At 45.0% G+C, this 12,753-nt stretch overlaps 1 protein-coding gene across 3 annotated transcripts in view; it reads left to right on the forward strand.

Moving 5' to 3' along the window:
• Positions 1–12,753, forward strand: part of PolZ1 (DNA polymerase zeta catalytic subunit) — a 146,692-nt gene that overhangs the window by 71,514 nt on the left and 62,425 nt on the right. For all 3 annotated transcript variants that reach the window (XR_016286455.1, XR_016286456.1, XM_089563980.1), the window contains exon 16: positions 11,814–11,885. Coding sequence is in view for 1 of the 3 variants with exons in the window: in XM_089563980.1 (XP_089420106.1) it covers positions 11,814–11,885 (72 nt within the window). In the remaining 2 variants the exon portion in view is untranslated. The remainder of the gene's footprint in view (positions 1–11,813; positions 11,886–12,753) is intronic.

The raw sequence follows: 12,753 nt of genomic DNA on the forward strand, positions 1-12,753 counted from the left end.
GTCATATTAGGTTATAGTTAAGGTGTACAGCTGGCGTGGGCAGGACTTTCTTTCAAGTTCCTGTCGCGTCCCCTTGTTGGACTCCATGGTGGGTGGCTGGCACCATGACCGAAAAACATCATTTTTTATGGCTCCCCCCCTTTCCAAACATGATCGCTCTCTCAAAAGAGGGCGGAACGATGCAGATGATTTTTTTCAGAAAAGAAAACTATCTTTCCCAAAATTTCATGTTGTCCATAGCGAAGCAGAAGGAAAACAAGCAAGACTGATATCCCCGTTCCTAGTAGCAAAGTGCCTTACAGATACCTTGGGCCTTGGGTACAAGGTATCCAAAATGGCCAGCGGCGACTTACTGCTTGAACTTCGTGACACTGCCCAACACTCTAAACTCTCAAACCTTGCCTCCATTGGGGAAATCCCAGTCTCTGTCAGTTCACATTGATCTTTGAACACTGTCCGAGGCGTCATATCTGAAATCGACTTTATCCACCTCTCTGAGAAAGAAATGCTTGAGGGCCTTACTGACCAAGATGTCATAAATGTTCAGCGCATAAAGATCCGGAAGGATAACAAGGAAATAGACACAAAGCACCTGATCCTCACTTTCAATACCAGCACACTGCCTGAAAGCATTGAAGCTGGTTACCTGAAGATAAATGTAAGACCGTATATTCCCAACCCACGCAGATGTTTCAACTGCCAGAGATTTGGACACGGTTCACAGAGTTGTTGCGGCCGCAAAACTTGCGCAAAATGCTCGTCAAAAGAACACCAATCTGAAGAATGTGTTGCTACACCGCGGTGTGCAAACTGTGAAGGAGACCATGCTGCCTATTCCAGAGCTTGTCCTTCTTGGAAAAAAGAAAAAGAAATCATTACTCTCATGACTACTGAAAACATTTCTTTCAAGGAAGCAAGAAGGCGATATGCTCAAACAAACACATTCTCCTTCAGTGCAAAACCAAACTTCGCCGATATGGTGCGTGGGCGCGGCACACCACACCAGGCTTCGGCACCTGTCCAGGCCACACGCAGTGAGCCTGTGGCGGGGCCACCCGCGCCCCCGTGTGGAGTAGCTAGCGCTACTCCGCAAACCCCGAAGGAGGCAACGCAGACCCCCGGGTCGGCGGGCCTCAAGACCTCTTCCCACAGGTCGAGGTCTAACTTGAAAATCAACGTGCCTCCCGCACGGTCGTCCAGCGCCTCTGCAGAGGCGATGGACACAACAACCCAAGGCAGCCCCATGCCGTCCACGTCGGATGGACGGCGAAGCTCCTTGGATCGACTGAAAAATTTCAGGTCCCGAGTCACGGGGCCAAATCCAAGTTAATTTTAGTTTTTCTTCACGCACACACAACCTAAAGATGGCTTTCATAATACACTGGAACTGCCGAGGACTCGTAAATAACTATACAGATATCAAAGACATTTTAAACACGAATTCTCCTGTTGCTTTATGCCTGCAGGAAACCAATTTAGGTCCTCGGCACACAAAGGTGCTAAAAAAATACACTGTCTTCCGCCAGGACCGAGAAGGGGCGAGCAGACTCTCGGGAGGCGTAGCCATCGTTGTGCAGCCTGGAGTAGCAGCTCGCGAGCTCAAATTGAAAACTAAATTTGAAGCCGTAGCAGCCACTGTGGTTGCTCACAAAACCATCACACTTTGTTCCATATATCTTCAACCGCACCTCGAAGTAACGCAGCATGAATTAGAGAACCTTTTAGAACAGTTGCCAGAGCCATACGTGGTAGTGGGAGATTTTAACGCACACTCTTGTTTTTGGGGCAGTGATAAAACCGATAGTAGGGGTCATGTCGTTGAGGATTTTATACTATCAAATAACATTTGTCTCCTAAACACCGGTAAGCCCACTTATTGCTGTCCTAGCTCAGGAAAAATGAGTGTTTTAGATTTGTCTTTTAGTTCTCCATCTGTTTTTAGCGATTTTAAATGGGGTGTTTTAGACAACCCCTACGGAAGCGATCGTCTGCCTGTTGAAATCAGCCTGTCATCCCCACCATCAGTCATCCCGACAAAGCCACGGCGCTGGAAGCTTCATTTAGCAGACTGGCAACTTTTTAGAACACAAGCCACTTTAGAAAAAATTGTTTTAGAGAATCTTAATATCAATGAAATAAATGAAAAATTCACAACTTGTATCCTCGCTGCCGCACACTCGGCTATACCTCAGTCTTCAGGAATAGTACGGCAAAACCATAAAGTGTGGTGGACTGAAGATTGCAAAGAAGCAAAAAAACTGCAAAACAAAGCTTGGGGTATATTTCGCAGATACCCTACGCAGGAGAACCTTTTTAACTTTAAGAAAGCAAGAGCTAGGGCTCGGAACGTACGTCGAAATGCCAAAAAGGCATCATGGCAGAGCTTCGTTTCATCAATAAACAGCCACATCACATCAAAAAAAATGTGGGAGCAGGTACATAAACTAGATGGTCGTTACTCCCCATTCACAGTTCCTTTTCTGACAGCTCCTGGTGTGCAGACAAATATAAAAGAACAAGCAGATATATTAGGTGAACATTTTTCCACTATATCGAGTTCCTCTCACTACACAGAATCATTTTTAAAATATAAAAACACGGCTGAAAGACAGAGACTGCCGACAACAGGCAATGCTCACGAAGCACTACAAGAAATTAAGAGCGTACTTTCTGCCGGTAAAAAGACTGCACCAGGACCAGATGGCATTCATTACGAAATGCTCGCTCATCTGTCTGAGCCTGCTGTGGTATCACTTCTCACATTTTTTAACAAAATATGGGTATCAGGAGAGATACCAGAGGCTTGGAAAAAAGCCATTGTGGTACCATTCTTAAAGCCCGGAAAGCTGCCTACATCCCCTGGCAATTACAGACCCATAGCCCTGACAAGCGTACTTGCAAAATCCTTTGAAAGTGTTCTGAACATAAGGTTGATGTTTGTATTAGAATCACGTGAACATCTTGACATTCATCAGTGTGGGTACAAAAAAGCATGCTCTACAACAGACCATCTTGTTCGCCTTGAGAACACAGTTCGAGAAGCATTTATACACAGACAACACTGCCTTGCGGTCTTTTTTGATTTAGAGAAAGCTTATGACACCACATGGAGGTTCGGCATTCTGCGGGACCTTGGAGACCTCGGCATACGTGGTAGGATGCTGAAATGCTTGAGTGACTTTCTGTCCAACCGTTCATTTCAAGTACGTCTCGGTGCCACTCTTTCTAAGAAGTTCACTCAAGAGAATGGCGTACCTCAGGGATGCATATTAAGCACTACGCTCTTCATAGTAAAAATGAACTCCCTAGCAAAAATAATTCTAAAGTCCATCATGTATTCAATCTATGTCGACGATCTCCAGATTGCTTGCACATCCTCTAGTGTTACATCGTGTGAAAGGCAAATACAGCTGACAGTAAACAGACTAACAACATGGGCAGATAAAAATGGATTCAAGTTTTCCTCGCTAAAGTCAGTAGCTGTACTCTTCTCGCTTAGAAGAGGGCTGCACACCGATCCCACTCTTTTCCTGAATGAGGTCACATTACCAGTGAACGATGAACACAAGTTTTTGGGAGTAACTTTTGACAAAAAACTCACATTCCTGCCACACATAAACACCCTCAAAAAGAAAGCTTCTCAATCCCTGAATATAATAAAAGTACTGTCACGAAAACATTGGGGTTCCGACAGAACATGTCTTTTAAAAATTTACCGTTCTGTAGTGCGCTCTACCCTTGATTATGGATGTATAGTGTATGGCTCAGCGAGACCATCATACCTTAAACGACTAGATCCAGTACACAACCTAGGTTTGCGTCTTTCCACCGGTGCATACAGGACGTCACCCATAAACAGTCTTTATGCAGAAACCAACGAACCATCACTTACAGATCGAAGAACCATGCTCACATGCTCGTACATTTTAAAAATCCGTTCGCTGCCCAAACACCTATGTTACCCCACAGTCACAAAATGCCCATCAAGAACACTGTATAACAACAAGCCGCTAGCTATAAGGCCACTCCTCCTGCGTTTTGAAGAGATGTGCCAAAACCTCGGCGTTCTAAACACACTACCTGCCATTGCACCAAAACGAAATCCACTGCCTCCATGGTACAATTTTCATGCAATCTGTGACCTCACTCTTACACACTTCCATAAAAAACAAACTCCACAACAACATATAATACAAGAATTCCTTGCACTGGAAGAAAAATACAATAGTTTTACGGATTTCTACACGGATGGATCAAAAACAGATGTCTACGTAGGAAGCGCAGTGGTACGAGGGAATTCGGAGAAAACAATAAGACTTCCACAGTGCACATCCATCTTCACTGCAGAAAGTTACGCAGTCTGTATGGCCATAGAAAAAATAGTTAACGAGAACCTCCCAAACAGTATTATTTATACAGACTCCTTAAGTGTAATTACAGCTCTCCACTCTGGAAACGCTATCACTCCTATACTTGGTGACATCATGCACGACATAGTAACAGCCACAGCTCGAGGACAAAACATAAAACTCTGCTGGGTACCTAGTCATGTTGGAATAACAGGCAACGAGAGAGCAGATCTGTGTGCTGCTAAGGCTCGTGGAAGGGAAATTCAAAAAGTAAGTATACCCTATAATGACTACATGAAATCAATAGAAAGGAAACTAAGGAAAAAGTGGCAGTCGGCTTGGAACAGTGAAGTAAAAAATAAACTGCACTTGGTAAAACTAGTTTTAGGTGAATTTAAGTCGTGTGTGCACCAGGAACGTTTTAAAGAAGTTATCTTATGCCGTCTCCGAATAGGCCACACGCACCTTACACACAACTTTCTCCTTACAAAAAAAGACAAACCTGTTTGCGAAGAATGCGGAGACGAACTTACGGTTAATCATATTTTAATATCCTGTGTTAAACTTGAAAAACTGAGAAAAAAGTACTTTAGTCAATTTTATAGAGAATGCATTCCTTTTCATCCAGCACTGCTCTTACACGATAATGCCATTGTTAACATTCCTTCTATATTTAGCTTTTTAAAAGAAGCAGGCGTACTGGAAAAACTATAATTATTGAACCACTGGCTCACTCTATTACATGATACACCTCAGCCACTTTCTCGTTCCTGAGAAGAAGGCTGAGGGTTTTATTTCATTGGTTGGGATCCTCGACATCCTTGGCCAGCCAAGGATGGACGCTGAGGCTGCCTGACCTTTTTTTAAAGCTTTTACCATTAGCCATTCTTAAATCTCGTTTTGTCTGTTATTACTAGGTCGTTAAACTTTTTAGGCCCTTTACACCACTGATCACGTTCCACATTTTTATTATATCCCGCAGAAAACATTTTCCATACCTTGTGCTTGGCGCATGATGGCCTTAGCTGCCTATGTGCCATAAAACCCAACACAACACAACAACACAACACCTACTGCAGGGCAAAGGCCTCTGACATGTCTCTGCAATTTACCCATTCCTTTGCCAGTTGCGGCCACTGTATCCGTGTGGACTTCTTAATCTCATCCGCCCACCTAACTTTCTGCCGCCCCCTGCTACGCTTGCCTTCTCTTGGACTCCACTCCGTTACCCTTAGGGACCAGCGGTTATCTTGCCTTTGCATTACATGCCCTGCCCAAGCCCACTTCTTCCTCTTGATTTCCACTAGGATGTCATCAACCCGCGTTCGTTCCCTCACCCACTCCGCCCTCTTCCGATCTCTTAACGTTACACCTATCATTTTCCTTTCCATAGCTCGCTGCATTGTTCTTAACTTAAGCTGAATCCTCTTGTTAGCCTCCACGTTTCTGCCCCATAGGTGAGTAGCGGTAACATACAGCTGTCGTGTACTTTTCTCTTGGGGGACACTGGTAAACTGCCATTCATGATCTGAGAGAACCTGCCGTATGCGCTCCACCCCATTCTTATTCTTCTAGTTATTTCCCTCTCATGATCCGGATCAGCTGTCAGTACCTGCCCTCCACTACTACTACTCTTACTACTTCCAGCACCGCGCCATCAACTGTGAACTGCTGTTCTCTTGCTAGACTGTTGAATATTAATTTGGTTTTCTGCATGCTAATTTTTAGCAGAACGGTGGGTACTTGCACCTGTTGCCAGCACCAGCTTTGCGTGCATAGCCTTCCTGTGGTGAGGTGGCACGTGTCATATGAGCAGATCTCTCTGTTCGAAGCCCAAAACTGTCTGCTGCCCTTTGGTGAAATAGTGGCATGCCGAAATGTGGCCTACATGGATGGAGTAAAAGCTCCTGGGAGGCCCACTTTAGTTGGGAGAGGCTTGCCACTGGGTATTCCACCAGTGAGCGAAATTTCTTAGGCCTTGATTTCTCATATGGGTGGACCCCAGGTTAGACACCTTACAAAAAAGATGGAAGTCATGCCATTGTTTCATAAACTTTGTTTCTCACATGTCACATTATGCTAAAGAAACAGCAACCTGGCACTTTGTGGTTGTCATGTTGGTATCTATACTGTAGCAAAGCAGACATTTGGGCTAGTTGGTGTGAATTCATGGTGGAAAAAACATGGTGGAAAAAGGTGACCCGGGAGCTGATGGAAGCGTTCTTTATCCGAAAAAACGGCAAACGGTGCGTGAGTGATCCTTCAGTGGCCTTGTCAGATTTGGAATTTAGGTACTTAAATAACCGGGTGCACACGCGCGATGCTCCTGTTTAGATCATCTTGCACGCCTTGCACGTAATCTGTTATGATGTACGCAGTCGTGGGTGGTTTTTTGTATATATTCTGTTCTGTTCTTTCTAATAAACCTTAGTTGCGAGTCAGCGCTTGTAGTGTCCCCCCTCTTTTCTGTGTTTTCTGTCTTAGTTTGCGCTGTTTTTTCCACCATGGTATCTATACTCAGTTTCATACATAGCAGGCAACGCTGCCAAATCTAACGCGCCTGTTTGCGCAGGCTAAGTCCGCACGCAAAAAGTAGTTCGCCACACAACCAAAGCGAACAGAAACATATTTCGTAGTGACAAACCTTAAGTGCCTTGACTGGCACCTCCTGGTCTTCGCTTTACCTCTTGCCACATTTTCGTCCTGTGACTTGTTGAGATTTCGAGAAGCAAAAAGTACACGTGGCAGTATGATATGCGGTTGGTATGGCAAATCGCTTCTACTGAATCCGCGTCCAAAAACTAGTTCACTCTTCATGAAAATGATGGCCAGAGATCCCGAACACTGAGCACCTCACAGCTTCGACTGTGATTTTCATTGCTACCACATCTTTTTATGCCGCTCTTTGTATTTGTCCAAACAATGACCGGAGTTTGGAGAAGAACGAATGATACGTGGCAGAGTAATATGGTTTTGCGGACGCACTACTTCAGCAACCTCCACAGCGTTGCCTGCTGTGTATGAAACGGAGTATAAGATGGGCAAAGCTTAAATGTGTGTAAGACATCCTGATGTAACTTGTGCCACTCATAATTGTAATAACTTATAATTTGCCACCTTACCTTACAGGAATTTATTGATGTTTTTTTCACAGAAGCTGATACTGCAATTTCACAGCCGATATAGAGGTGTCTATCATGAAATTTTTTTTTTAAAGAAACACTTCACATTGTAGCCCATACAAGCTGCAAACGTGTTGGAAGGTTGAAGTTAGTGGGCATTTGTTAGAACCATCTGTTATAGTATATGACAGAGTACCTGTGGCTTTTTTCATGGCTGAAACCACTCAACTGTTCATGTCTTTGGAAAACCAAGGGAAAATGTCTTACCTCGTATGCCCCCATGGCAAAGGTCTGCCTCTGGTTGGTGAATTTTGCCAAGCTCTTGAAGCTTGGTGAAGGAGGAACTGTCAAAAAGGATGTGAGGCAGTATGAGGAGGGGAGGGTTTATGGTATATTGACCTGCCATTATAAAAGTCGGGATAACAATGCGTCTTCTATATGATCTCATAAAGTGCTTAACACTTACAATAGCAGTTTTTACTTTTATGTTTGCGTGTTCTCTATGTTTGTATTCTACATCTGTTGTCTTTCACTATGCCAGGCTGTAAGCCTCAGTATGAAAGTCACTGTCATCATTGCTTTAGCGAGAGTGTGCATAGCCTCAGTTGATACAAGATTTCTGTTACCTTGCCTGTCCAGATTGGTTTGGAGATAAACAAGGTAGATTTCGTGACCGTGCCAGCATGTCACAGCATAAAATTCATGGGACAGAGGGAGGAACACGGACTGAGGGCGAATGCTTGATTTAAAGTGGTGATAGTGTACTGAATGGCACCGTTTAATTAATGTGTAGGCACAGTCACTGTTCTTGCCAGAGGCGCACAGTTTAACACACATACACACAGAAAAGAAACTTGTAGGTAGCAGGGAATTGCGGCACCTCTGTAGTGCATTGTGCCATTGAAAAGTTGGCTGTTTTATGTCTCGGGGTTAACAAGAAAAGTGGAAGAGCTTTTGTATTAAAAAAAAAAAGAAAACACACTTCGTCCTCTCTAAGGCAAATGTGGTCTATCATATGCAGTTCTACTATGCATGCACCTTAATGGCAGATCGCAAAAGTAGGTTATTTGTTTATTTATTTACATTTATTTATTTATTGATTTGTTTACATCCTGTCAAGATCTGAGGGCATATAGAGAGGAGTGGGTGAATAGAACAATAGCACAAGTTATTAACTGATGAAACTGGTGATAGCGTTCTTGAAGGTAATCTTATCGGTGATGGCATCAACAGAAACATGAAGTTGGTTCCAGTGTTGGTAAGAATGAATCAGAATACATATTGTTACGGGTTCAAAACCTTTACTCAAGGCTCACGTCTTCGCTCGTCCGTGGCATTTGCCCCTTGTACGGCCGAAGCCCGCCGGGCGAGTTATGTTGTGCCCTGAGATTGGCATGGCTTTAGATGAGCGACATGTGACAGTTCAGTTTTATCGGAACGGCGACCAGTTGTGGTGAAACGCGCACTCTCATATGTAATGCCACTTATTCTGGCCACAACCACGTAAGGGCCATCATAGTCGGCCAGTAGCTTTTGGTACAAGCCGTGGCACCTGACTGGGCGCCAAAGCCAGGCCACGTCACCCAGAGCATAAATAACATGCTGGTGGTGGTAATCGTAGCGGTCCTTGAAGCGTTCTTGTGGATCCCAGACGGGCAATCCGACGAGCGGCTTCAGTTAAAGACAGGATCTCAATGATACAAACGTTGTCGGTAGAAAATGGTACGATGGTGTCTAGGGTGTAACACTGCGGGGAGCATACTAGAGGTAGAATGTACTGTATCCGGTAGTCTCATGAGTGGCGGTATTGAAGGCGCATGTGATGAAGGGCGATATGGTGTCCCATTTTTTATGGTCAGAGTCCACATACATATCAAGCATGTTGGTGAGTGTTCTCTTTATGTGTTCCGTCAAGCCGTTTGTTTGTGGGTGATACGGTGTTGAGTGTCTGTAGGTAAGCGCACAAACATAGCAACTCTTCAGTGATATCGGCTGTGAATTGGCGGCTTCGGTCACTGCCTACCACTTGTGGTGGTCTAAGCTGTAAGAGGACAGAGTTCAGAAGAAGTATTGACGCTTGATACGCGGTAGCCGATGGTAGAGCAGCCGTTTCGCAATAACGTATAAGGTAGTCCGCACATACTATGATCCAGCGATGGCTATTTGGAGATTTGGGAAAAGATCCAAGCAGGTCAATTCCAACCTGCTCGAACGGACTGCTGGGAGGTGTCACAGGGTGAAGTAAGCCAGGTGGAATGAAGGTAGGGTGTTTGTGGCACTGGCACTGCGTGCAACTGGCCACATATTGTTCTGTTGTAGGATGCATTTTTGGCCAGGAGTGGTGATCAGTCACAATGGTGGGATGGCTGGCCATACAGGTACAATGGAAACCTCTGCACAGCGAATACCACAGCAAGGCATTCTTATTCAGTAACAGCGTAGTTGCGCTTTGGCTTGCTGAGGGAGCAGCTCGCGTAGGCAATAATGTGCTCCTGATCACTGTGGTGTTGAAGCAGAACAGCGTTGATGCGAACACCACTAGCATCAGTATGAACATCTGTTGGTGCAGAGTGCTTGAAATGTCGGAGGACAGGATGTGAGGTCAAGAGAAACTTCAGCTGGCTTAAAGAGGCATCACACTTGGGAGTTCATTCAAACGAAGCTCCTTTGTGGAGAAGGCATTTCAGCTGATAGGCAATGTCGGCAGAGCAGTGAAGAAAACGTCGGAAATAGGAACATAACCCCAAGAAACTGTGGACCCCTTTGACTGTCCGTGGGGCTTGAAATGACTTCACAGCCGGCATTTTCTGAGGATCTGGCCTTACACCCTATCCATCGGTGAGATGGCCAAGCACCAACACTTGACACTCGCCAGATCGGCACTTCTTCGAATTGAGGACCAGGCCGGCGTTATGCAAGCAGTCTAACATGTGAGCTAAGCGGTCATTACGCTCGTCGAACGTTTTACTAATAATGAAGATGTCGTGATGATAGCATAGACAAGTGTCCCATTTCATGCCATGCAATACTGTGTTCATAAATCGCTCAAAGGTCGCAGGCGCATTGCAAAGTCCAAACGGCATCACATTAAATTCAAAGGGGCCAGTTTAGTGCGTGTGCCAGTGCCTATGCATATGTGCTTTCCCAGCTTTTTTTTTCTCATTGTTTGAGCGAGCAGCCCCTTCCAGCTCCATGCTTTTGGAGATAGATTGAAGTGTTGTAGTCCATGAATTGGTTTGGTTTATTGGAGTTTAACGTCCCGAAGCAACTCAGGCTATGAGGGATGCCATAGTGAGGGGCTCCGGAAATTTCGACCACCTGGGGCTCTTTAACATGCACTGTCACCGCACAGTACATGGGCCTCTAGAATTTCGCCTTCATCGAAATTCGGTCGCCGTGGCCGGGATCGAACCCGCGTCTTTCGGGTCAGCAGCCGAGCGCCGTAACCACTTAGCCACCGCAGCGAGGTCATAGTCCATGAGCTTAATCGTCATTTGGTCGTAAGAGATGTTACTCACGTAAAGGGAAGTTTTATGGGTTTTTTGAAGTAACATATCCTATTGCAACTTATACATTACTTTATTTCTCTCTCGTTTCTGATTACTTGCACCATGTTTGGTAGCCGTGTGACATTTCATTCTGGTATGAATTGATTTTAGGATTCACTGTTTTCATGGTCTTAGTTCAGATGAACTTGATAGGCATCACTGCATTTTAGACATAAAAAACATTCCCCACAAGTTAGTATTAGGTTCCTGCTCCAGTAACGGAATTTTGACTCTTGTGTTATATCATCGCAGGCTTTTGATGACAGAAGTCATCATTTTCAGTGGCTACTTCAGCGATGCAAAGTGCATATGAGTGTTTCTCAGGTAATGCTTGTGACATCACGCTGCGTCACACGAAGCATCGTTCGTGGCTAAAGACTGAGTTTCAGTTTCGGGTTGCTGTTTTGAAATGGTTCCACTCGGTGTTTTGAAGAACGGCTTGTTGAGGAGGAGAGAAGGGAATTCTGGGGAATGTCATGTGGCTGTCAACTCAGAATGTTTGAGAAACGCCCAGAGTTTTCCTTTAAGAAAGTAAAGTGAAGGATGATGTCAGTCTATTTGGCGAGAAGCAAGCAAAATGAGAAGGTGCACCTTATTTTAGCCCTGAGTCATATTCTGTTGTTTCTCCTATCACTGACTCTTGCTTTGTGTGTTGTAGTTTGTTTCATGACACAGAGGCAGTCCTGCTGCATGCATTGTCTGTGACCTGTGTAATTTTTGCACGCTGTCCTCTCCGAGCTCTTGTCTGCCATGCCGTGTTGGTTTTTTAAAATCAGGGCTGTTCTGTCATGCAGACGAGTACTTCGCAGCTGGATGGACCCACGGGCCGCTTTGCGCTCAGCGGAGCTCGGATGGCCACGGATTCGGTGAGACGCCAACCACCGTCATTCCCTGGTGGTGTTTTCATGTGTGGCATGCTGAATTTTGGTGGGGCAGTTTTGAAATGTTTCACTTTGTGTGGGAGGTTCCCTCTTTCTTTGAGAGTGTTCAGCAGCTAATGTGCCGCCGCTCAACGGTTCACTCAGTCTCCGCAAAGGAGCTTCCATGAAGTGGCGATCGTTTCTTTGCTGTGGCATAGTGAAATGCTGTTTTTTTATAAAATGCAGTGCCAGTCTGTATTGGTAACTTCAACAGCACAAATGAACAAGGAGCAGGAAAGAAACAGCCTTAGTCCACTGCCAGCCCTACTGTCAAGGGTTCATCTTCCTGGCTCCTGCTCTATAATTTGCTATAAATGTGTCACTTCAGACATCCTTGACATCAAAGAATGCATACCCCATTTCATATACATAGCAGTCAATGCTGCGGAGCTTGCAGAAATAGTGTGCTCCTAAAACCATATTACTCCGTCTTGCTTGTACCTTTCGTTCTTCTTGAAGCCTCCACGGTGAGTGTTTGGATGAAAACAATGAGCGGCATTGTGAATCACAGTCAGACCTATGAGCCACTCAGTGTTCGGGCCCTCAGGCTTTAATTTTCACTGAATGTGAACCACTTTTTAGGTGCAGTTGGAGTCAGAGCGATGCGCTCTACCAGCTGCGTTTCATACCACCACATATCATTCTTACATCTTGAATTCTCGGTGGATCTTAGGACGAAAATGTGTCAAGAGGTAAACTGAAGCGCAGATGGTTGCCAGTCATAACACTTGAGATTTGTTACAACAAAATGTGTTTGTGTGCTGCTCTTTGGGCATGGAGTCGGCTTGCGCAAACAGGTGTGCTATCTTTGGAA

This window comes from Amblyomma mixtum, chromosome 10, assembly GCF_055824585.1.
Source record: "Amblyomma mixtum isolate Tamu chromosome 10, ASM5582458v1, whole genome shotgun sequence".
Lineage (NCBI taxonomy): Eukaryota > Metazoa > Arthropoda > Arachnida > Ixodida > Ixodidae > Amblyomma > Amblyomma mixtum.